Source organism: Homalodisca vitripennis, chromosome 4, assembly GCF_021130785.1.
Source record: "Homalodisca vitripennis isolate AUS2020 chromosome 4, UT_GWSS_2.1, whole genome shotgun sequence".
NCBI lineage: Eukaryota > Metazoa > Arthropoda > Insecta > Hemiptera > Cicadellidae > Homalodisca > Homalodisca vitripennis.
This window is the reverse complement of record NC_060210.1, coordinates 152432352-152460164: the sequence shown is the minus strand read 5'-3', so window position 1 is coordinate 152460164 and position 27813 is coordinate 152432352. Positions and strand designations below refer to the sequence as shown.

The window sequence follows — 27813 nt, the reverse complement described above, 5'->3', positions numbered from 1 at the left end:
TATCTATAATAATATTTGGAATGAAAACTTAAGCATACTGCAAATATGGAAAGATATCAAAGTCATATCTCTGATTAAACCAGATAAAGAAAAGATCACGAGGAATCGAACCACCCAATTTCTTTGATTTGATGATCCCCATAGGGTGATGAATGGTATGATATACAAATCTGATTCTCTCATCTCATTACGGATTTAGGCGAAATATAGTATGCGCCGACTGTTTAGTAAGCCTACTACTGGATATGGAAACTGTTTAATCTTTAAACTAAACATTCATATTAACAAGTCTAGATATGTGAGTATGAGTGTAAATTATCCCTATCTGTTTAGATGAAATTTACATTTATGGTGTTACCTAAAAGTTTATCTTTCGTTGTCAAAAGTGGCTTGTAGATAGAGTACTTAATATTTTTTCAAACTAAGACATCATATCTATAGTAACCTGTAGAGGTCTGCCTCAGGGAAGCACCTTGAGCCCATTGCTATTCTTATTATATTTGGCAGAAATAAACAACTGTTTGCATGACTAAGTCATATCCTTAAAATATGCTGATAGTGTGGCTTTGTACTCGAGTGATAAGACAATTTATCAAGTACTGTTTAAAATGCATAATGCGCTCACAAATATTGATAACTTGACAATAATATGAGCCATGGCTTAAATGTGAATAAATGCAAAGCAATGGTTGTACCTATAAAGAAAAAGTAAACAATATTGTAAATCTTAAAGTCGAAGATCACCAACTCCCAATTGTGCCAGGAATTTAAATGCTTGATATAACGATCGATAATAAGTTAACTAACTAATTCGGTAAAGACCTAAATTTCACCAAGACGAAGGACCTAAATGAAGACCTAAATACACTGGGAAAGAAATAGTGTTGATCCTTATTTTTCACTTACAGTGTAAAAAAGCCTTATTAGATATAAACTTGATTACTGCACGTTCTTGTTTGGGAACGGTTTATAACAGAGATGTTTTTTTTTTTTAAATAGAAAAGATTCAAAACCATCCGTTAAGGATAGCTTTAGGAGCCTTTACATCATCGTATCATCGCCTTATAGCCTGAATCAGCTTTACATTCCTTAAACCTGAGAAGAAATGTTTAACGGAAAGACTTGTGTGTAAAATTATTACAGATATCGATAACCAAAATCGACACAGATGACTATATGTACAACTATTAATCAACATCAACCCTTACTGGAACTGTAAAAAGACTCCACTCTATATTGAAGCCATAGATTTCATGGTAAACTTCATCCCAGACTTCCCTGAAGTAAATAAAAAAAAATAAGAACTACTGATTGGGAAATCCTCCCTCAGCTAGCAAACATTTCAATACAGATTAATGATAATATAGATGACAAAATTACAACTAAGAAAGGTAATTCCCCGGAAGTTTTCCAATAGAAAGTTAAAGAAATGATAAACTAACCTATAGAGACAGAATCAAAATATTTACAGGCACATCAATTTTGGTACTACAAATGAATGTGAAATAGAAATATAATCTTTCTCCATGTGCATCGATTTATACAGATGAGATTTTTGCTCTGTGCAAGTGCTCTCAGCTTATGAATAACCTCAGGCATATTAAATTGCAGTGATTCTCTTTCTGCCATCAAATCATTACAAAGTACATGAGATGGCATAATAGAACATAAAATGCCCCTATAAGTAATAAAAAACTTTATAGGCTCAAGAACGGAATAACCTTTTTGTGGATACCTAGCCATGTAGGTTTAAAATATAATGATATGGTTGACATGCTACAGTGTTTATATTATTCGTAATGATAATTTATTAGTTAAATAAAAGACAAATATATAATTTAGTGGCCAAATACGTTTTAAAAGTGGAGTGTTTTCTGAATCTGATTTAAAACTAATTGTATTTTAAAGGATGACAGTTATTTTTTATTTTAAAATGTTGTGCATTAGAATATCATTAGAAATATAACTATGTATATACTTTAAAAGCACAACTTGCATGAAATAAGTCTTACAAAATAAAAGCATTAATGATTGAAATTAAAGAGGCAAAAGAAACCAAAGATCGGAGTGGAGAAAGTGATATAAACGTGCTCAATAGAAAGGTCTAAACCAAAATTGGACAATTTTGTGAACGAAAATTCTCCTCCCATTTCACCTATCAAGCTTCCTGAACTTGCATTAGACAATATACAAAAATACTAGGAGAAAATACGTAAGAGAACGAAGAAACATTGAAAAATTTGGGAATAGTACAGGGCAAAAATAGGAAGTTGCAAACTAGCAAATTTATAGTCTACAACCAGATAATTTTTTAAAATATTAAAGAACTATTTAAAGGATGATGAGGTTTTTCTTTTAATATATTTTCTGAGAACTACCAACTAAAGTACTCTAATGAGGTAAAAAGTTGCCGTTTCAGAGCTTCCAACGAACACCTTGTACTTCATAACAGATCCCACTTTGTCAAAATGAAAAGAAATGGTGCTACAGTAATAAAAGTAAAAAAAAAACATTTTGTAAAGTATCTTTTTCTAACGGACGCTACGCAGCAGTGATATGTGCTCACATTTCACCTATATTTATGAAAATTTAAGAAGATCACAAACATTTTTCTCACATTATGAGTGACTGCCCTACCAAGTAATACCGAAAAAAGTAACAGCTATTTATTTAATTATTATATGGACAATGTCGGGTTTGAAGCAGCGTTCTATAACTTTATTCAGGCTGGTTATGATAAACCTATTGTCAACGTAGATGGAGGAACTATCAAGAGAACCGCTGATTATGCATGTCTTAAAGGAAAAGACATAGTAAATATAAACCAGTTTATAGCAGTTATAAGCAGCTTGAAACCTCTTGTTTTAGAAGTAGATGGCACCTGCATGAGAAGCGTAGATAATATCTTGTTATATATATTTTCTCATTATATATTTAATATTTTGGAACTATGAAAATATAAAAAATAAAAATTAATAAAGGACAAGCACGGTAAATAATATTTTTATTCTAAAGCATCTTTTAGTGTATTAAGAAATCATTGAATAATTCCAGCGTACTATTTTCACTAATATTATTTAACTGTTTTAGATTTCCAAGAAAATGCTTGAAAAATATTCCAATAACCCCAAATAACTTTTAAGGCCTTCAGTACATATTTGTTTATTATTTTCTCTACCATATATTTAGGTACTTCAGGAGTTTTAAAATGTTATTCTAGATAGACAAAATTATCTGGATTCGGATGATGATGAACACGAAATATCATTGGTACAATCATCGATTAAGTCCTGTACACCAGTTTCAGACGAAATGATAAATGATCTCTCCATTAGGGATTTTATCCTTGTTAATTTCTCGTCAAATAGCGAAAAAAACCGTTGTTACGTATGGTAAGTGGTTGGCAAGTTCGTCCTCGTGGACGAAGATTTTGAAGTTTTTAAGGAAAACTGAATGAGGGGAGGAAGATAGTTTTTTTCCACTCGCTGAGAATGTTGCATTAGTTCAAGTGAAAGACATAATTCATAGTTTGAAACACATTCGTCGTATTTATTCCTTTCTTTATTTAAGTGAAATTCCAATTACTAATTAAGCTAAAATGTTTAAATAATGCAATTGTTACATTGTGAGTAAACACACTTTTGAATTGAAGTGTACAGTTGTTTATTGTTTTAACCTATATTTATAGTTTTTTTTTTAAAGCACATTTTAGGAGAAATTTATTACATATTCTCAGAAAATTACACGGTTAAATGTATTAGAAAGAGTAAAATAAAAAGTAAAATACGGATCCTCCAACACAATATTTATTTATCTTATAATTATTCTTGTAAAACTAATAACGTAAACAATAAAGTTGGTATATCGTTTAAAACCAAGGTCTAAACTTACAACAAAGACAACAATGCACTATTAAAACAAATTATTATTGTTTTAAGATTGCCTTATACATTCGACAGATGTTCTTTAGTTTCAATTACAATTACATATTGCGGAAACATAATAATTAAGCAAATAGTCACGTTCCTAAGAATTTCATTAACCAATCTCAGAAAAAACATTAAAAGTTAGTAATACAATTACTGCAAGTTGGCCCCAGTGGCATATCAACTAAGCCAAACATATATTAAAAGAGTGAATATGATAATTAATAAAATTAAATAAACAACTTAAAGAAAAAAATATTTTTAAATACTGAGTCCTTGAGAATGGCCCGGTTCATCTTTTTTTCAACAAGGCTTCGGCCTATGAAGATAAACGCTATGTGGTAAGTACAATTCACTACATTTCCACAATTCAGCTTTAATGTACATAGTCCAGGATATGTCATAATTCTGATTGTGAAAAATCAAAAGTAGATTAACATTTTAATTATTTTAAACATATTCAGCTAAAATTTGTTCATTCTTCTACTTTTACTTCTTTTTCTATTACTTTTCGTAAACTTTTAAATTTGAAAAGTGCTAATAAGGGGATCTACAATTAGGTTTCTGTTGTTTTATATTTATCAGTAATATATTTATGTTTTACATAGAAACCACAGACTGCTGTATAATGGACGTCTTGTGAGAATTATGTTTATTACTCGCTAAATAAATTTTAAGGTCTCATTTCATACACCCATTTCACAATAATTTCAATATTTAATTTAATTTAGAAATTTGTTAGTAATAATAATTAATTAAGGAATAATTAATTATAAATTGTCTCAAATTATAATACAAACAATAATAAATACAAAATTAAATATATCAAAATTAATCAAAATTCACCTTATTACATATAAAACTCAAAAGTTATAAAGTAAACTAAAGTCAGTGATACAGTAGGCAGGGATGATTGTTGAGTGAAGAGAGCAGAGGAGAGAGGGATATAGAAGAAGTGAAACAAGATTATTATTTTAAATAAAGAAACTGGTTGCATTTTATTCAGCAGTATTTGGTTCAAAAGAAAGGTTAGTGTATTAAATTCATATTATCACTAAAGTACACAGCACAGAATCAGAATACAGACATTGGGTGAAAAAATTCCTTTTAAATTTAACAGTGATCCTTTGGAAGAACATAAAACACAGGAACATTCGATTTGGCTAACAATTCAAAATTAATATAATTAAAATGTAACAAAATTATTTTTCAAATTACAATATCTTTTATTAAAAACAATACCTAATATTTCTATTTCATTAAACCAGCACGACCACCCTGCCCTAAAATTTAAGAACTGTATTTCAAAAAAATTACCATTATTGTATCCTCCATCTTGTTTCAAAATTCATACCTGTATGTCAATTAATTTATCATCATTAAAGTTCACATTTGTATCATACAGAGTTATTTATTTTTTCTAGCTATAATCATCAGAATTCAAATTAAGTTTAACCATTTATTTAAAGGGTATAGTAGTAGTATATTACAACATTACAATTATTTTATATATTCTTATTATTATTGAATGTGTTAGCCCAATGACGTATCACTGTTAACGCATTGTCATTTTACCTTGATAAATTTAATGGAGGACATAGTGTAATCTTCCCTTGTCAAAGTTTATGTAAGACACACTGTCATCTACCTTTGGCAACGTTGTTGCAGGACATTTTGTCACCTTCCCTCGTCAAATTTGATGTAGATAAAGTGTCTTCTTCGTATGTCAAAGTTGATACAGGATACAGTGTGTTCATCCTGTGCAATAGTTGAATATACAATGTCACCTATTGTTGTCATATTTCATGAAAGACATGGTGTCACCTTCCGTTTTTAACGTTGATGCAGGTCACAGTGTCATCATTCCTTGCCATTATTAGTGCAAGACGTAGTGACGTGGGTAGATTATTTTACTAACCAAATCACATAGAATACCATTCGCTGTGAAAGAGATGATTATTTGAAATGTTTGATTAGAAGATCAAGGTCACTTCATTGTCTACAATCTGTTGCCTAACATGATAATATCCATGTGAAGTTTAATATTAGACACTAGTATCAACGTCACGACTAAACCTCAATAATTATACATTACGCATTAAACTAGTATAATATAACTAAATATAATTTATATTTTAATTTATTATGAAAAACCCTTCTTGGATTTTTAGCTTTTAATGGTTAATGTATATAATCTTACATGTTTCAGCATCCGACAGATATTTTATAACTCCACATATGTTGAGCTATGACACCAAATACAATTTTACTCTAAAGGTTTGGACACATCTTTATGATGGTTTAAATTACACTACTGTGGCAAAACAGTCGAGGTTTGCAAATGTAGAGGTAGAAGTGGTTGGGGAAAACGAAATGGTGCCGTATGACATTGAAATTATGTAGGTTAATTTTTATGTAAAAATATAATAGCATATATAACTAATGTATATATTTTAGATTTACTTTTTCTATACTACGTACTATACTTTATTATTATTAACGCATATTTATTACAGTTCGAATACTAATTAGATTTTTTAGATATCAGTACTAATTTTTTGGACTTTTTAATAAAATTTGAGTAAGACACTTCCACTCTTAAAATGTAAGCATTGCACAATCTTTTTCTTAACAGCGAATAATTTTTCATGAGTTATATCAATCACTGTAGTATATAGATTTTTACGTAAATTCACTCTTCCTTACTTTGTTTAATATTTTATATATGTTATTACATGTTTGAGTGATACCTGGCTAGGTGACAGTGGTACACTATAAAGGGTATATTATTAACAATATACTTACGTTGTAAGATATTGCACTATGATAGAATAGTACCCATTATAAAAGTAAAGTCATAAAATAAATATTTAAGTTTAAGTGTGTGTATATTATTAGGAAAGTGCGTAACTAAGTCAACTGCAATTTAACATTAACTTGCACTCTATATTATCTAGGATCGTTTGTGTATTCGCAGGACATCTCGAGAATAAAATTGGCTGTGGATTTAAGCGAAATCTGTTACATTACTCTTACACTGGCGTTCATTTAAGTAGTATATTACATTCATTATACTATTGAAAGAATAATTTTTACCTTAGTGAGTACTCGTATTATTTTATATTAAAAATCTTTGCTTAAAATAGTTAGAAAGGGACAACTTTCTCAAAACTTTAAACCATAGATTTCACAGTCATAAACTTTCTTCTAGAGACTAATTTATTTGTATGTTTAATTAAATTTTAAACATAAGCTATAAAAAATCTATTATATTGGCTTATTTAATAATTTTAGATGTGCTACGAACTGTGGTATAAAGGTGTTACCAAATACGATACTATTTCTGAAGGCCAAAGAAAAGAATAATTTATATGATGGCCTCGAATTTACGTGGACTTATTCTAAGGATAATGGTGCTGCACAGTCATTGGATTCCATAAAGGAACAAAACTTGCCGGATTTTATGTTAATAATCAAAGATAATAGTTTAGACGGAGGAGTTGAATACAATGTATTGGTTGAAGGTAAGAAAAGAATGGATTTTACTGGAATATTATTCATACATGTAGGTAGTATAAGCGATACTGTATTATATGTTAATTAATAAATTATTACAGTATTAAAATTGTATCCCATTACCTTAAGTTGATCTCTCCATGTAACTTAAGTCAAATCTACATAATAAAACGCGTGTATCTTACTATTCCTTTGCGCAATAATCTAATCTTCCGATTACGCATTTCCCATATAAATTAGAGATATTTAACAATGAAATATCAAAGTTTTAATACTACTCAATGCTAATATAATTAAAATCGACGCGTATGACTCTTACAAAGCGTTAAAAATGTATTCGTATTTTCACAATGTCTAAGGTAACTCCAGATATATTTTTATCGATCAATCATATACCGTATATGTCGTCAACGAATTAAAGTTTAGGTTCCGATAGCTTAGACGTAGTCTATTCCACTGTCCATCGTTTAAATTCCCTATTTACTAGAATACAGGAAGTAAAACAAATTATTTGTGTCTAGGTTTTGAAATACTTATCGGTTATGTTATTGGGAAATTGTTATAAACTTGAAGCATTCTAATGTGTGATGATTTTAACATTAAATTCTTTCTGGCAACAAAAAATTAATTTAGGTTATGTATTTGAGGTATGATGATTGCAACCATTTTAATCCCAACATAATAATTACGTTATCAGTTTAATTTTTCTTTTATTTTGTATAGTTATCTTTTCTATCTTCCGACTTGATTGAGTTACTGTCCTCTTCTTTACCCTATTTAGTTCCAAGACTAATGAAAAATATAAATTATATTTTTCAAATAGACATGAATTTATTCTTAATCTGATTTTTTTCATGTGCGTTTCCTTGTTTCCACTTATTGTATCAGTCTTCGTTGGAAATGAAGCCAAATATTTCTTGATAAAAAATTCAACATCATTGATTTTAAAAGTGGAATAGTGAGCTAGCACCCAATCCTTTACATCCACACGTACTATCTTTGATACATTGATATCAAGGGTGATATAAGAAATCTTACATGTCGTGACTATGAGTATTCTAAATGTCATATATAAAGTAATAAAACTTTGCTAATTTGTGTTTATTTCATAAAGTTGTATTATACTTGTACTAAAAGTGGTTGTATGTTCTCCAACAAGTACTACTGCACTTCATCTTTAGCAGTACTCGAATTGGGACACTTATACACTTACTTGTTTATTGTGATAAACACCCATTGCCAAGAACCACTACAGAATTATGAGATAAATTGGGGAATGAAAAAAATGAGATACAATATGACGTCAGTAGCGAGGAGGTAATATGTCCAAGGGGTGCTAATTTAAGCGCACCCGCCGCTAATAGTATGCACAGTACCCAAATACACTGTGTCTATGTTATCTAACATAGTTAATAATATTATAAGTTTTCGTGATTTTGGCTCAGTTAATTCAAAAAGCTATATATTTAAAAAAATATAACTTACTAAATAAATTTGCATGAACGTGTTTCGTGTTTCAGTGAAGTTAAAAGGTGATTTGACTACAATCTACAACTATAAATTTGAAACAGAGTCAATTGGAACCAACGAAACCTGTGATGTGACCCCGAGTAAAGGCACGAAAGGAGAAACAAAATTTGATATTGTTTGCTCTTATAACGTGGATTCAAACTTCATATATGAATTTTATGATAAAACTTCCGAAGAAGCTGATGAAAAAACTATATTTAATGGTGAGTATCAACCGAGTATCACCACGGTGGTAAACATGCTTAATTCTTCTTCAAGAACAGCAATCATCGTCATGTTACACAGCATTTAGAATAATTTATTTTCAATGACATTATCAATTTACATTAACACTTAAACCCTACTAAAACAATTAGTTAGACAGTCGATAATTTTCAGTCGCAGCTGAAGAGGGAACACACACGTACGTACTAGAAATGGGCCAAAACTCGCGCGGAATCATAATAGGTGTTAATTTTAAGTTAAAATTTTAAATCATAAACCAAACTGGAAATGAAGACTTTTAGTATAATTACTTTATTATTATCGATCTCTTTATTGTGTTTGCCACTGTAATATAAGAAAGTTACTGCATATCTGGATAAGTATTTCAATACCTACTTGTACTTACAGAATTCTTAGAAAGTAATCTTACCCTTTAAGTTTAATGATTTTTTCCATCAAAACAGCTGCCAGTTTAATAAGTTTATTTTTATCCTTAAAATACGTTGCGTAAAAGCATACAAGTGAAAAATCATGATAATCAGTAAGAAAAAAATGGGTTGAACTAAATCCATGATCAAGGAAAATAATCATTTTCTGAATCCTCTCCTGTTGGTAGTAGTTCAGCTTATTGTGACACGATTCTCGTTAGTTTATTCTATACTCGTTAGTTGGCAGTGACGAGATCTGTATAGAGATCTTCTTCACGTTTGTATATCCGTCTCCTAACCCCCTTTCATGGCATTGTAAACTAACTGTGGCACAACTCAAGACGGACTTATTTGATGAAAATCTGTGTTGTGCTGTATTTCTATCCCCCTTAAGATAGTGTTAAAAAACTCACAACTTCAAGTGCATCTATCAACGGGATTGCTTACGATGATAACTAAATTACCAGTGTCTGGTGAAGCCTATTTTGGTGGAGAGAAGCGGCCCCGACATTTTCCATTGGAACTGGTAGCAAGTCTAATCATTCTGTGAGTCTACATGAATTACATATTCACTCTAAATGGCATAAACCTCACAACACTTTGTCTAACTTGCTGTCTTCCTAATCAACGATTTATTTGGACCGTTACATTACAATATCACAATCCGTTTAGTTTGTATGAAACATTGGTGTTTTGTCCTTTTTGTAGCCCTTGAGGATAACTAACATCATAATTCACTTCTGTACAACTGACAAGTATAATGTAGTATTTATCTGCAGTATTCGTTTGGATGCAGTTTTGCTTTACTGGGGTTATGGTTACTAATAAAATGTATCCAAGTAAAACATTTGAACAGCCGCAATTTTGTACTGAATCAATCTTTTTGAGTGCGGTTTGCAGCATTAAACTCTGCTAGATAAGCCCTTTATTATGTCCATATTGACCTATGTTCCTATTTAAGATTTTCTTCTGAATCCTTGTGGGACGTCTCCATGATATTACAGAAAACTGATAGTTCCTTCCAAAACTAGATGTTTAGGTGTAGTGTTGATGTACCACATCTCGTTGATTTATCTGTGATCGTTCAGAAAATATAAATAGATTTGCAGGACTTTATGTACACCCTGTATATATATATATATATATATATATATATATATATATATATATATATATATATATATACAGGGTGTACATAAAGGATATATATATATATATATATAAGTGTGTGTGTGTGTGTGTGTGTGTGTGTGTGTGTGTGTGTGTGTGTGTGTGTGTGTGTGTGTGTGTGTGTGTGTGTGTGTGTGTGTGTGTGTGTGTGTGTGTGTATGTGTGTGTGAGATAATTGTTTACGCTATACCAGAGATACTTATCTTTAGTGAGTGTTTATCATAAAAATATGTATCATCAGACAAACTACTTTACCCGGAAGGTGCTATGCTGAACAAGAAAGATTGTTTCAGCTTAGTTTAGAAACTGAACAAAGACAGCGAAACTATAAATATAAATAAATATCATAACCACTGTTATCATGTTCAAGAACAGTTTCACATAACTTGTAGAATATACTGCAATTTAGTTGTTTTGACTTAATGTAGAAATGTATAGAGACCGATTAACGTCCACCAATACGATACGAGTGTGATATCTTCATAAATGAATAACACAGGAAGACAGCGTTTCAACACTTCTGTCGCAAATTGAAGTGAGATTAATCAATACGCTCCTAGAGTATTGAACATGTAAATAATCCCCATAGATAACAATTCAAATACCCAGAAAAACGTTTTCTGGTATCAAAGGCGTTTTACTTCGTTGAAGAGTTCAGGATGGGCCGCTGGGAAGAAAATACTTAAATAAATTATAGTGAATGTGAAATCTCAGTTCTGATATCGAAAGCGATGTCTAAAGCCTTACTACTTTCATTAGTATTACAATTATATGTACAGCAGTATTTACGCATCTAGTGCACTTGTGTATGCAATAAAGTATATTATGATATTTGTTGGTGAAGCTCTGTTTGTGAACCTCTGGGTATTCTTGATGTTTTGTTTATTAATAAAGAGTAATATCGATCAGATATGTATGTACGTTTTCCTGAACTCCAATTCTAAATTGAAAACTTTTGATATTGTAATATTGGTAATACGTTAGTACACATATATTTAAAGATTTGTGAAACTTTGTTTCAGGGAGAATGTTGGGGACTACGTATCGAGGAGAGTTACATGAAGTCAAACTGACAAGAGGCAACGTCGTTGTGTATCTAATAAATAATCAGAATGGACTTTCACTCAGTAAACATATTTCCGTAACTGTAAGTACTTTTTCTAGTAAGTAGGATTGGCTTTATATAAAGTGGTTCCTTTATACTCTGTAAGCAAAGAACATAAATTTAGCATAAGCATAATACCCAAATAAATAATACACTTTAAATTTGACCTGAGGAATTAAACTTCATTACTACTCTGCTGCTATAAACAACTCTTTATGTAACAAAACTTACTATGTAAAATGTCATCAGTTTATTAAGGATTGCAATTAAAACATAATATAAAGAGAAAGATTAATACACATACCTATTTCTCCAATAACCGTGTTTAATGACCTCGTTCCTATCTCTTGTTCCCACTGTTGTTGCCAATTCTCTAAAATAGAGGCGCTCCGGATCTCAGGAAGAGTAATCGCTATTTCTGTCGTAAACCCGCTTTCACTGTAGTACGAACAAATCGATAGAATAGCCTCCTAACGACGATAGTAGCCAGTTTTGGATATTAAGATAGACACGATAAGCACACAATTACGATATATACCTTTTATTTGAAAAGTTAATATATTTTAAAATTCTTAATGCAGTATGACCACCCTCAACTTATCCTCTTACAGGAGTACGAGCATGTGCCTGGTATATGAAGCCACTTTATCAAAGACAATGGATAAAAGAGGCAGTGCTTCTTTAGTTGTCTTCTCTAGCTTACTGTAAATCTGCTAGCCTAATAAGAACTTAGTGTGAATTTTCACACAAATATATCCTACGATGTTCAGAAACTCGGTAGACTCACGGTTTACATGTAATGTTCTTTGACATTAACCTCCCATATATTTAAAATGATGATTTAGATAGTTTAGTCAGGTCCTGGTTGCCCAACCGGTTCAACAATATCATCCTTCCATGACTAGCAATAATGTGCCTTGCCAAGAACTCTCGCTATTACACCTAAATTAATAAAGGCTTTTGAATTCAAAGTATCTGTACTTTTTATCGTAATTTTAATTATATTGTAATAGTAATTAAATTGTAAATTATTGTAAATTTATCGATCTGCTCAATTGATCATGCACTAAACTATACCTGCCTTGTTCTTAGTTTCTGTGCCTGTCAACTGTGATATATGACAGTGCACTACTTCTGTGGGATTCTTAAATATAAAAAGCATTCTTAAAAAGTAAAAGAGGGGTACGGTGGTCGACAATATTTCAGGACTCCTGAAAAGTGTTTCACGATAAAGTGAACGATGGAATTATAATCATCAGGGTATAGTGATGGCTCTCACACTACGCACATCTAAGTATCATTTTCACTAATGTTCCAGTTGTAAAAATAGAATTTCGAAAACCTTAGTCATGGTCTCTAATTACTTTGCAACCTTTGGTGACTTTCGCAAGCACTAGCTTTTAAATTTTCTCGAGTACATTACTTGTTGCATGTAGAAGATAGTTATGGATTAGAAATTAGAAGACAGCTCAGTAGCTGTTTACCGCCATGTTTCCTTCTTTCACCATACAAACTTCGCAAAAGCATCAGTCTTAATGTTCTACGCAGCTTATGCTGCTCCCTTTCCGCAAATAATACGAAAATATGTGACTTATTTAAACTGTGATTGCGTCTTCGTTATAATATTCAAAAACAATTGCTACGTTTTATTGGCTTTATCACCTCACTTGTCCTTATCTGCTGCTTCCGTAAGATGTCGATGCTCAAAATGTGAAAGCGTTCATAGTAGAAGATGAGGGAAGAGGTCTTGCAGCCTCCCCATCTATATATCTAGTATCCTTGTCAGACTTTCGAACTAAACATGTTTTTGTTTCACAAATCGTCACTAGAGACTGATGTCTACACCTAGAATCGTATCAACTTCCTATTCCAGTATAGGATTATTAATACAAAACAGTTGCCTAGAATAAGCGATACTCTTATCCGGAATCATAGGTCAGCATCAGATGGTAGAGTTAACACATTTTTAATATCCATTTTTAACATCCCATCTAAAATTATATCTCTTTAAATAGTATTTGAGTAATAAAACTGAAATTTTTATTGTATAATCTTTTGACCGCAGTATTAATTCATCCCCATTGAAAGCAAAATTACTTCAACTACGGTCAAAGACAACTTGTTTGGTAACAGAAGCACTTTCTCCGTTAGATTATGTCTAATAGAACTTAATTAAAAACTAGCAGTATTCGTTCATTCGGACTAAGAGTTCATTCATATTCATACACAAGTACTCATACTCAGTGGCAGGTTTTAAATAAATATTTCTCTCTATCTAGAGTCAGGAAAAGATTGATTGCGAGGATTATTTGGCTTACACAATGACTTAGGCCTCTATAAAATAAATTGATAAGTTACGCAACCGGACTTAGCTGCAGCTCCCACCATAATTTTGCACCACCCTCCGATAAGGACATTTTCAAATTTACTTTTTAAAATTCATTAACTACAACAGTATACAAACTACTAGTCAGACGTTCCACCATTGCTAGACGATAGAGTGACGTCATTGCACAGCTGCCCACATATTATGTCGGAGTTTTCTATGAAGGATAAGATGATACTAAGATACGACAAATCCACAACGAAAGAGAATGAAGCGGTAAAGTATCCATTGAGTAATGATACCTCTTAAAAAACCAATGCTGACAACTACTTATACTGCAAAATAGTTCGAGAGTCGTTACAAGACTATCCAATATAAACTGAAAACGCCAAAAAAGCAGTAAACCTCAATGTCGACGTAATAACAATAACCTTACCTGCTGATAAGGAATTTCCAGATAAACAATGCGATATCAGCGTTCTACAATCGATTGGGATATTGTCAGCAAACTGAAGGCAAACACTTTGAACATTTGTTATAACTGTTTTGGTAAGTGATTTGAAGTAAAAGAAGTAAAATAAAAGATTAAGTGTCTCAGTTTTCTCTAACAACCAGAATGTTTGCATTTGAAAAATTCTGTATTTTATAATCTTTGAGTGTCCGCCATTTTGTAATGCGTCAACTGTTTTACGTCAGATTTTCGCCAAAATGTTTCAATTAAAAAGATCTTTAATTTGATGTACGACTCGACCTATGCTTCTATTTAAGAATTTTCACCAACCCCTAGCGAGACGTCCCCCATAAGCAGGATATCATGGTGAAATACATAAAATAATAGTTTTATATGAGCAAAAGCTTTATGTAAATTTTGGTTCTTATATTGTAATTAGTTCAAAAGTTATTAGACCGTCCCGGGACTTTTCAGCACCCCTGTATATATATATATATATATATATATATATATATATATACAGGGTGATTCATGAAGTTCTCCCCCCACTTCTACAGCACATTGTACTAGTAAAAATAATGAAAAAATGTTATATAAACATAGGTCCGAAAACGCTTCGTTAGCGAGTTACAGCTAGTGAAAGATTTCGCCTGAATTCCTGGGTAAAGAGTAAAATAAAGCCATACTGAACTTTTGGAAAGGTTAATTAAGTAAGAAATATCGTGGATTCTTATGTATTTTTACCTGATAAAGCTAATAAAATAGGTTTCAGAACTGTACCTGTAGTAGTTTTTGAGGGATTCAGGGTTAAATGCAAAAAATTGGGGCACGAAACAATGTTTTTTTAAGTTTGATGTACAATAACTTTGTTAAATTGGTAATAAATACATAAATTCAACAAACATTAATTGTAGAGAATTTAATTCTGAGAAAATTGATATAATCAAAGTCTAAAATAAAACAGAAATAAGTACCAAAAAATCGATTTTATTCAGTATAATACTTTACTAGCTGTAAAGAAATACCGTACGGTATTTAGTTAAAATAAAACAAAAACAAAATGTTTGTTCCTTAATGATGAGATAAATTGAGAAAACCAGATTAACTGTTAAATAAATTTGTTTGTAAATAAAAATATCATGTTTTATTACGTTGTATTTTTTTTTAATAAAAATTTACATCAAATGTTTGAAAATAAATGAAGCAAACATTTTCGCATTATTGTTTACTAATTATCGAAATGCAGTTTTTTGTTTTATTAATTTCTAAGTTGGTAACGCACGAATAACAGCTGATCAACAATGGTATTCTGTACTGTTACGTTAGAACTGTGTATTAGTGGTGTTTTGCAAGCTACAGCTCAGGAGATCGGGTTCTGTGAATCGTGTTATTAAATGCAATTTTTCTGTGAGTTATAATTCGATTGTTTATTCAGTGAAAAAATGCCTTACTTATTTACATCAGAGGAATACGCTGATATGGTTTTTATTTTGGGTTACTGTAATGGTAATGCTAGAGCTGCTGTAGAAGAATATGAACTACGTTACCCTAATAGGAGGATTCCAGATACCAAAACAATTTCAGGAACTTTTCGTACTCTTCGGGAAACAGGATCACTACCAAGTACTAGAACCAATTATGAACGAGCTGTCCAACTTGATGATGATATTGTTATTAATGCTGTTCATCGCAGTCCAGGTGTAAGTACACGACGTATTTCTAGGCAGATAGGAGTTTCGCAGTCAACGGTGTGGAGGTCACTTAATCGAAACAAATTTTATCCGTTTCATAAACAAAAGGTTCAACATCTACAGCTAGAGGATGGTCTGCTTCGCTTGGAGTTTTGAAACTTTTTCAATATTAATAATCAACTCTACAAGCGTATTTTGTTTACGGATGAGGCACAATTCACTCGGGATGGTGTCAATAACTTGCACAATGAACACTCATGGGCAGAAGAAAATCCACATGAGGTAGTGGAACAGAACTTTCAACACCGATTTAGCGTCAATGTCTGGTGTGGCCTTTTGCACAATCGGCTGATTGGACCTTTCATATTACCTGGACGCCTAAATGCTGAGTTCTATTTGCATTTCCTTCAAGAAGAGTTGCCACAGCTGTTAGAGAATGTTCCTTTACATCTCTGACAAAATTTGTACTTCCAGCATGACGGAGCACCTCCCCACTTTTCACGTGCCGTTTCTGCTTACTTAAATCATCAATTTCCTGGACACTGGATTGGTCGTGGAGGGCCTCACCCTTGGCCACCAAGATCACCAGATCTATCTCCATTGGATTATTGCATCTGGGGATGGATGAAAGACATTGTATACAAGACAAAAGTGAATTCTCGTGATGAATTAATTGCCCGTATTATGGATTCGGCTGTGCAGATACAGGGAAGTCCTGAAAAATTAAAAAACGCAACAAAAGCAATACACAAACGTGCTGCAAAATGTATTGATAATGATGGCCTCATTTTCGAACATCTATTATAAAAAGGTGCGTACGGTTGGCCCAACCTGATTAATTTTGCTTAAAACTAGTAATGTATTATACTGAATAAAATCGATTTTTTGGTACTTATTTCTGTTTTATTTTAGACTTTGATTATATCAATTTTCTCAGAATTAAATTCTCTACAATTAATGTTTGTTGAATTTATGTATTTATTACCAATTTAACAAAGTTATTGTACATCAAACTTAAAAAAACATTGTTTCGTGCCCCAATTTTTTGCATTTAACCCTGAATCCCTCAAAAACTACTACAGGTACAGTTCTGAAACCTATTTTATTAGCTTTATCAGGTAAAAATACATAAGAATCCACGATATTTCTTACTTAATTAACCTTTCCAAAAGTTCAGTATGGCTTTATTTTACTCTTTACCCAGGAATTCAGGCGAAATCTTTCGCTAGCTGTAACTCGCTAACGAAGCGTTTTCGGACCTATGTTTATATAACATTTTTTCATTATTTTTACTAGTACAATGTGCTGTAGAAGTGGGGGGAGAACTTCATGAATCACCCTGTATATCCTTTATAACATATTACTGTTAAAATTTAAAACTAATGTCAATGTAACATATTGATGGTTAATGTTATAGTGAATAAATTATAAAATCCAGATAAAGCTACATGTGATTATAATAACAATTAACTTTTAAAACATATGATGACAACTCCCAGCCTAATGTTTTTGTGGTATTTTGCACTTGATTATCTAGTCAATATGTCTTCTATATAACTCTTCATCATATATTCTGACTCTGTAGGTGGCATGACCTTCCCTAGATGCTCTTCATCCGATGAACATTTTACATCTAGAAGTGGTGCTTGCAGGTTTTAATTGCCACAATCAACTTATCAGTCAACTTTGCAAATCAAGTATTTATTAATTAGACCTAAGTGATATCTAACCCCATGTGTTTTGACCATTCAGTACAATGTACATTTTTTACAGTGTATGAAATTATTGTATATAATAAAGGCAACCCTTGACAAAAATGGAATAAGCAATAGTATTGAAACAACATAAATAAAGGGTAGGCGAACAAGAAAACATGTTTCTAAAGATTTTTATTTTTATTTGATTGTTATTGATTGGAATTTCCTCTACCCAGTGCAACAAAACACAAGGTACATGCCTCCTGAAAGTACGATGTAATATCAGAAGGCATGTACCTAGTGTTTTGTGATAGTGGGTAGAGGAGATTAAAATAAATAGCAGTCGAATAACATTCCTAAAAAGATAAGGACTTAATAAAACTTTAAGACAATCGTTCCTAGAGATGACGTCAAGCACTTTAAAGTCGTCAAAATATAGTTTGAATGTTTTAATAAATTTTCTGAAACTTGTAGTTTTGAGTTTAGGCACATATCTCTTAACAACTTGTGAATATATTTCTATGTAATTTGTGGCTTCTTTAGTAAAAAATCATTAAGGCAGGAATTTTTTAACATAATTGAAATCAAAGATATAGATTTGTTCAATAAACCACCAACACACACATTCAGACCCATATGGTATATTAAACTAAATTTAGAAGGAAGTTCTTACTTGCTTTGATCTAACAAATCATATGGTTTATTTTAAAAGAGTAATATTTATAAACATCTTGTACAATGCAGTTATAATATATTTACAATGGATATAATCGTTACCAATTTCTTTCAGCTAACTGATTTGGAAATGTCTGACTCTGATTTGGAAGAAAGATATAACTCAATAGAAGACAGACTATTGGCGGGGGATAATTTAAGTAGGTATTTATATAAAATTTACTTAATATCTAATATACTATACAGCCGCATGTGTAACTGACTCACTGACTGATATATAGATACAAATTCTAACACAGTTCTAGAAGTGCTGGAAACTTGAAATTTGGCACGCAGGTTCCTTTCACAATATGACCCGGAGGAAAAGTCTGAAAACCGGACTTTTTTACTTTTAAACCCCTCAAAAAAATTCCTCAAAAATCGCGCATTCCTTACCCCTGCAGGCATTTCTTATAAGCCTGATAGCGGGTGAACCGTGGGAGCTAGCTTCGATCTGACGAAAAATCGTTAGTCAGGAATGAAGTGAACTACAAAAAAGGTCCAGTGACTTTTTGTCCTATCTCGTCTGGTTAAGCGTCAAAACGCGGGAATGTTTGAAATTCCAGAGATTTTTTTGCTTAAAATAAAGTTTCGAGCCTGATAGTGGCCGAACGGTAGGTCATAGCTCAAATCTGATTGAACGATCAAATTAGCAAATTGCGCGATCTACAGAAAAGGTCCAGTGACTTTTTGCTCTACCTCCAGTGGTTCGGCCGAAAAACGTGATTATGTGCAATTTTTTTGTAATTTTCACGTGAAAACTTTGTTTTTGGGGTCAATAGCGGCGAAACAATTGGTCGGAGGTCAAAATAAAACAGAGGTTAGATTTAGGAAATAATATAATCTACAAAAAAGGTTAAGTTACTTTTTACTATATCTCCATTAGTTTGACCGCAAAACGCGATTAAGTGACAATATTTTGAAATTTTCGCCTACAAATTTACATTCCGGGCTTGATAGCGGCTAAACGGTTCGTCGTAGCTCAAAAACAATTTTCAATGCGATTTAGGAAATCACGTGACCTACAAAAAAAGTTTCAGTAACATTTTGCCCTATCCTCAACGGTTTGGCCGCATAACGCGTTTTAAAGTTTAGATTTTTTGAGTTTTACGTGAGATTTTGCTTTCTGGGCTCTATTTCAGACAAAATCTTAGTTCTAGCCCAGATTAAAAATTTTATTTTAATACAAAATAATGCGATCTACACAAATGGTCTAGTGACCTTTTACTCTATCTTCCATGATTTAGCCGTAAAACGTGATTATATTGAAAATTTCAATTAAAAACTTACTTTTCGTGCTCGATAGTGGCAGAACCGTTAGCCCTAGCTCAAATGTAAAACTTTTTGTAAATAGCTATTAATAGGATCTACAAAAAAGGCCCAGCAGCTTTCTATCGTTTATCTTTCCGTAAGCCTGATAAATGCTCTAAATGGCTAATTCTTTGTCGTCACTTTTAGGTGTTTTAAATTTTGCAACTATAATTAGTGCGATTCATGCTGGTTCCATATTGACCTTGTATTACTACGTTGACGAGTGACTAAAACCTCCCTCCACATCGGGAGTTGGCTGAGCGTTAGTGAAGCTTCAATAGTAGATAGGGACAGAGTGTTTTTTTATTTTATGAAATATTAGTTCATTGTCAAAACTCTGGCGTGGAATGATAATTTTCGAAGTAATTTAAACCCCCTGATCAACGTTTTATTTTGATCGTACACATGTTCTCGTACCACAGGCGTACATTTCCCAGAAAAGTGCCACGCGTTCTTATAACCCCCGATAACATTAACCCCCCCCTCCCGGGAATTTCGTGGTTGATGAACTCCTGATTAAATTAAAACCCCTGATCAACTTAATAATCTGATAAAGGTAGTTATTAATTTATTTACACAAAATCTGTTTACACCATAGCTGACCAGTGCAGACTTTTATGCCAAGCGTTGTACCGACTAAACCATAGATCGTAGATCAAACCTGAGGGCACAATCGAATTAACAAAAAATTAAATTTCCGACAAGAAAGGTTCAGTCACTGTTTGTCGTATCTCTAACGGTTAAGTCACAAAATGGCCCTAGAGTCAAAACTTTGATAAAAACTGGAAAATTCAAAAAAATAGGTCTAATACTATTCCGAATTCCGCTTATCCCCGAATTTGGACAACACCCCAAAAGGGGGCCTGGGGTGTGTCATTAACCCCAGGTAACATTACCCGCCCCCCGGGATTTCCTGGTATGACCGGATAAGCTCCTGAGTACATTAAACCCCCTGAAGTGTGAACCCCCCCGGTAATATTAAACCCCCCTGGGAATTTCCTGGCATGACCTCATGTCCGAATTTTACCAATCACCAAATCGCTTAGCCCCCCTTTGGGAAATTCCCGGTATGACCATATAAACCCCCGATGTCTTAACCCTTGGTAACGTTAACCCCCCCCCTTTGAATTCCTTGTATGACCTCATGTCTGAATTTTACCTATCAATAAACCACTCTTATCCCCTAATTTGGCAAACACCCTAAAGGGGGCACGGCAACATTAAACCCCCCCAGGGAATTTCCTGGTATGACCAGACAATCTCCAGAATAAATGAAACCCCCTGATGTCTTAACCCCCGTTAACATTAAACCTCCCCTCAGGGAATTTCCTGGATGACCAGACAATCTCCTGAGTAAATTACACCACTGATATCTTAACCCCACCCGGAATTTCCTAGTATTACCAAACAATCTCTGGAGTAAATTAAAACCCTGATGTCTTAACCCCCGGTAACATTAACCCCCCCCCCCAGGGAATTTCCTGCCATGGCTAGAATTTATTTCTCTGATTTAACCTGTCACCGAATACCGCATATCCCCGAATTTGGCAAACACCCAAAAGGGGGCCTGGGGGCGTAGCCCCCAGCGAGCCGAAGGCGAGTCATCAACTATACATATACATTTATTTTAATAAAATAAAAGTTTTCTGTAAGGAAATTAAAGGATTTTAAACTTAGGCTTGGCCACGTATTAAAATCATTGATTTTACTAAGCAGCTTAAAACAGTATAAATATGTATGTTTTATTACAGAGGCTCTACAGACTATATCTTACATCGCGGACATCATACCTCCTGACAAGGATAAGAGTGCGGTTTTAAACAGACTACTTGAATACGTCACTCAGGTCAGTATAAACGATGGTATAAATATTACTAGTTATATATAAATTAATTTTATATATATATGTAAATTCTATATGTAGTTTTTATTGTATGCATATAAAGTATATGTATTAAACCTTTTATACTTTTTAGGGTGATCCAATGTTTGTGTTGGAGTTTCTTTGTGTACACTGTTCCTATACATGACCATAGCTCAACTGGTTTAAATAACTGTACTCATTTTATTGTTGTATTGCTTTTATATTATTAAGTGAGCACTAGTAATTTAAAAGGAATGCATTTGTGTAGCAGTTTTAATATAGGTTTTAGTTTTTGGACTAAAGCAAAATCAGTGTTAAAAGATGAATTTCAATATTAAGCAACGATCAGTTCACTGGTCAATATTCACCCTAAATTAACCTACCCTACAGGCTGAAACAAAAGGGAGATGTACAAGTTAATATAAAAAGTAAAGAACGAGAAATACAGCAGATGACCGTGTAATTGGTTACATTACTCACATTATTACAAAACCACAGCGAAGAATGACCGTATTACTAAAATATTGAGTATTGAGTGTGCAATCTTTGTACGTGGTGTCAAACACATAACTTGAATGTCACTTATCATTTATTTAATAATTTATGCAGATGTAAAATAAGATTGAGCCACAAAAAGTACTTTCTCCGCCGGGACTTGAACCTGAATCCCTTATTTTCCGAGTGAATTTACTACCACTACACCATAGAGTTATTAATTTGTAATATTATATTATTTTGAATTTTGATTTTGGCCGTATCTGTAACATATGCGTTTAAATAATTATACTAACATTTGATCGGAAGACCAAATACCTGTCACCCTGTCACGCGACTTTATTTTACATATTTTATTAAATTGGTATATGTTAAAAATTGTATGTAACAATAGCCTAATATATTTTTTAATTATATATATGGGCGGGATAACTAGCGTAAAAGGATTCCTAGCTGTCCGCTATTGGAATAGTAGTTTGGAAGCCATTTTTGAGCAGTTGGTTCCCAGGTTGGGTTAGAGAGGATCTTTTTAGATACACGCTCTGACTGCGCTTACCTACTATATAACAATATAGTAATCAACCCATCGCTTGACGTTTCGAGAGTTTATCTACGGAAAATATTTTCTTCGTAAAATCGTAGAGTAGAATCTGTGAATACTTAAAATTTTTGAGGTGTTAAGTTCACTTGTATTTTCAGGCTTTGATTTAAAATTTGTATACCTATTTACCGAACGATGTTTCAATAGTATATTCAGATTAGCTTTATTAGTGAAATAAATCTGGTATTAATCGTAAATTAGAACAATCCTTTCAAAGAAGATTGAGGAAGAAAATGACTCTAATTTAGGAAGGGTGCTACTAATTATTTTACTTAGAAATGAGAAGGAAAACGTTATATTTCGTCAAATTCTTTTTTTAGATGTAATTAATTTTATTCTGTACAAATTTTGTTCGTTCCTCAAAAAAATACTTATATTAATCATGATGATTTGTTATAGCTGTAGCTGTCAGTACCCGGTTTAACGTCAAGAAATATAAACACATAGATAACATTTTTGTAACTCAATAGTTAGTTCACTCTCTACGTTCACTCTCAATATTACAGGTTTCAGTTACGACACTTTCGGATGTGAAGATGTGCACCTCAACATTAACTAATGTACTAGTAGCTCTTAATACACCCACTCAGTTGGCATTGAGTCCAAATATGATGATGGACACTCTGGAAGTGATCAAGACACAAGCAAATATTTTTCAGCGATTTGTTTTTGATAGAGTTCATTCACAATGGATGTCTGCTGAAGAAATTAGACAAGTGGCTTCGTAAGTTTGTTTTAATTTTAATAATATTAATGATTTAAAAATACCATTTCGGAAAAAATCGAAGATGATTATAATGTTCACCTTATCGAAACAATTTATTTTACATGATTTATTAAGAGACTATTTTAATTCTCCTAATAGTAGAATTTGATATTAAACATGTATGATCTATATTTTAATTAATTTGGAAACATAAAGTGTGTACGTCTATCCTTTAAACCTTTACTTCAGTTGCCACAAATATAATTACTAATTCACATTGACTTTGACTTAAGCTTGAAGCTGAAATGTATTCCTGATTCAGTATTATAGTGCATATTCCAAACACACTGATACCATAGCAATATTTTCCATACCAATAATTACTTTTAATTTTGTCCAAGTTAGGTGCAAAGACGAAATACTTTTTTATTGGGCTAACGTAATACATGCCTTATAAATTAAACTTAACATAATTAATCAATCATCTGGTATATATCTGGAACTTGTCATAGTCACTGTTTCATGTTAAGTGGTTTCTATCTTATCCATCTAGTATGATACACACTTGGAGAGGAGGTTTGGGACAGGCTTAGATTCCTCTTAGTAGATTACCAAAACTCTCTGGGAATTATGATTAAATAGAAAATATCAATATATTGTTATAAGTAATTTATTATAAAAATTATTGAGGCTGTTAATAAGCTTGTCCTTTAAACAATTCTACTAAATAATACAAATTTTGCGGTTATTTTGATACAGTATTGAAACCATTGCAAAACATGAGCACTGCTGCTATATGCTAGAGTAGATCAGTCTTGCCAATCTTTCTACATCCTATTCTCCAGACACCCTCTTATCCGTACGTCACACGCGAGGTCGTTGCTCTCAGAGAGTCGTAGCCTCTGTGGTAGCCGTAGATTAAGTCTGTCTCTTATTTTTAAACAACTTTACCCTGCCGAGTCATTGATAGCTGGGTGGTTAGTGATAATTATGAGTTTAAAATTGTAATTCTGACTCTTACAAATGATAACGGTTTAGAAATTAAAATGCATTATTTTTAATATTGTTATTACAAATATGTCTTAATTAACATGAAATCCCACGCGAAGGTTTCTTGCATTTCGATGTTCCAGACTCACGTCCTTAGACAAGTACACCAATTAAAATCTTATTTTTTGCAATACTAAAAATAAGTAAAGCTATATAACGAAATTTTGAATTGTTAAATTGTTTATTTAACCAGTTAGTATCTGCCAGTTAAATTTGAGGTGTTTTCTGTATATTATAACTCTTGATATAAGTTTAAAATTTTGCTCTTAGTAGGAACTTTTCGTGATCTTGTTATTCTTAAGTGATGTCGGTTACTTTGAAACTACTCTCACTGTTTATCAAATTTTGGTCAAAGAATAGAATATAATTACTTTCAGTTTATACAAACTCTCCAGTGATACACTTCAGTTGCATCGATACAAAATGGCTTGTGTGATATATATGTTTAAAGTAACAGAGCGAATTTAGGCAAAATCCGCACTTACAGGTTTCCCAAGTTTCAATCCCAACTGCCCAATAAATCCCATCCTTGAATTTTGACAGAATCGCATGCACCCAATTACGCAGTTTTTATACATACGAAAGATATTTATCTTAATGAATTATAGCGTTATAAGTGACCAAATAATGATGAAAAGTGTGTTATAAGAGTAGTTTTCAAAAACCATTACTACTTATTCGATATGAAAAGCTGTTACTCTATAAACATTAAGAAAAATCTTTCATTTCCCTCATTCGACCAGATAGAATACAATGAAATACTTTCAATTTGTAAAATTTTCCACGCTATACACTCTAGTATGTATAATAAAAACATAGCTTGTGTGATACATATATTTAAATTTACAGAGGCAATTTCGTCAATAACCATACTTACAAGATTCTATAAAATGCCTTTAAAATTAAGAACTGAGTTAACCTCAGTTAAATATGACCAAACCACTGTTTTCCCTTGATCAACGTATAATTGAGCTATTATTTAAGTAAATACACGCTTCTCTGCATTTTTCAAATTTAACAAAATGCTCAAATTGAAAGAACATAAACGAACCTTAAAGAGAATTCTCCAACAGCAACTCACAACTATTTTTTTTCAAATTAAAGGAGTTGTTTTCAAAATAATATTTTTTTGTACTTTATCTATGATAATCTTACTGTTCGGTAGTGGCAGCCCCAGAAAGGAGTTCATTACGTACGTCGGTTTCCAAAATGTAACAAAATATAAATATTAAAAATAATATGCTAGGTACATGTCCAGCGTTTTTTTTCCTCTAGCTACTTGAAATAATGCTATTATCTATAGTCACAATTAGATAATAAGCTACTAATACCATTGAAATTTGCAACACATGATGTCAGATGGTATTTTTTGTACAAATACACAATTCAGAGACAATACGTGCCACGTTGATTTCAGTGATTTAACCAGCTGTCCAAAATTGTTCCTATTTTTACATCAAGGAAATGTTGTTGTAAATAATTATAAGAGTATTTATGGATGTTAATATAGAGTAGGACACATTATACTATGTTTTATATTAACATCTCAGAAGTGTAAAAATTAACAGAAATCCGTTACTAAATATTGTATGAATGAGTGTCATACATCCAGGTATACAAATCCCTAACTTAGAAACATCCACAGATCTCCAAAAACTTTCTTATTTGAAATATTTATAGGATAACTTAGATATCCGTAGAATTATGCATGAACTAATCCTTATGTTTTTTTCTACAGAGTTATACTTACCTGTCTTAATGCTGGATTGATGTGCAAGGATCCAGGAACAGAGAATGTGCCACCAGATGACTTTAAGCTAAAACTTCTAAACGAGGTAATATACTTCATCTTTTGCGTAATCTTCAAACTATCAGTGAACATATTTAAATTAATCATACCAAACTTTAAAACAGTAACAAATACAAGATTGATGTACTTAATAGCTATTTTGCATTTTTAGAAATCACAACGTCAAGCTATATTTCATTATGTACACTGCTAGACTTCCTAGCCTATGTACTGAATTATTATAAACTCCAAATACACTTTTATACGATTCAAAATTTCTATTTGAATTGTCAATACGTAGGCATTCTTATGTATGTACCATTCACAAATCAAAAGTGCGTTTTCAGTTTTATTACCATGTTTAAGGAATTTACGCCTTCCAATGTAACCTTATTGATCTGTATTTTTTTAATGGGCCTCTTTGAGTCATTGCCTTTTGGCTTCCACTCTATGAAGTCCTCTCTCTACTGGGAACTCATCTAGTCTAGAACATGACTCATACAAATTTGGTACTCTAGGAAGAATTTACGCCTTCCCATGTAACCTTATTGACCTGTATTTTTTTAACGGGCCTCTTTGAGTCATTGCCTTTTGGCTTCCACTCTATGACGTCCTCTCTCTACTGGGAACTCATCTAGTCTAGAATATGACTCATACGAATTTGGTACTCTAGGAAGAATTTACGCCTTCCAATGTAACCTTATTCACCTGTATTTTTTTAATGGGCCTCTTTGAGTCATTGCCTTTTGGCTTCCACTCAATGACGTCCTCTCTCTACTGGGAAATCATCTAGTCTAGAACATGACTCATACAAATTTGGTACTCTAGGAAGAATTGTGGGGTCTTGGACACTGGATAGTCTTAGACTTTAAGTATTCCCATCTTTTGGAAGCTTAAAGGCTTTTGAACGTTTCAAACATTCTAATTACTGTAAATAATTTAAATGTTTCAAAGGCATATAAACTAAATAAAACTCTTCAAAACCCGGCTGGCCTATTTAAAACAACTTGAAAATAAAACATTAAAAATAATTGGTTAAGTATAAAATAGGGTTATAAAAGAGATTTAACGTTGTTCTCATTAGGTGACATTCGTGGTCTTTTTTCAATATCCGGCTCCTAATGCCAATGTCCTTGGTACATAGCCTCTATGGAAATTTTAGCCTTAATGTTCCCAGTGGGGTCTATTAAATTGGTTTACGTCATAGCACACTTGATTAACTGACCATTGAAGCGTCAT

At 32.3% G+C, this 27813-nt stretch overlaps 1 protein-coding gene across 2 annotated transcripts in view; it reads left to right on the top strand.

Moving 5' to 3' along the window:
- The window catches only part of LOC124360347 (polycystic kidney disease and receptor for egg jelly-related protein-like), a 135743-nt gene that overhangs the window by 53696 nt on the left and 54234 nt on the right, over window positions 1–27813 (top strand). For both annotated transcript variants that reach the window (XM_046813897.1, XM_046813898.1), the window contains exons 6-13: window positions 6136–6325; window positions 7221–7450; window positions 8963–9175; window positions 11797–11921; window positions 18835–18919; window positions 21821–21915; window positions 23536–23753; window positions 26524–26620. In XM_046813897.1, the coding sequence (XP_046669853.1) occupies window positions 6165–6325; window positions 7221–7450; window positions 8963–9175; window positions 11797–11921; window positions 18835–18919; window positions 21821–21915; window positions 23536–23753; window positions 26524–26620 (1224 nt within the window). In that variant the 5' untranslated portion in view covers window positions 6136–6164. The remainder of the gene's footprint in view (window positions 1–6135; window positions 6326–7220; window positions 7451–8962; window positions 9176–11796; window positions 11922–18834; window positions 18920–21820; window positions 21916–23535; window positions 23754–26523; window positions 26621–27813) is intronic.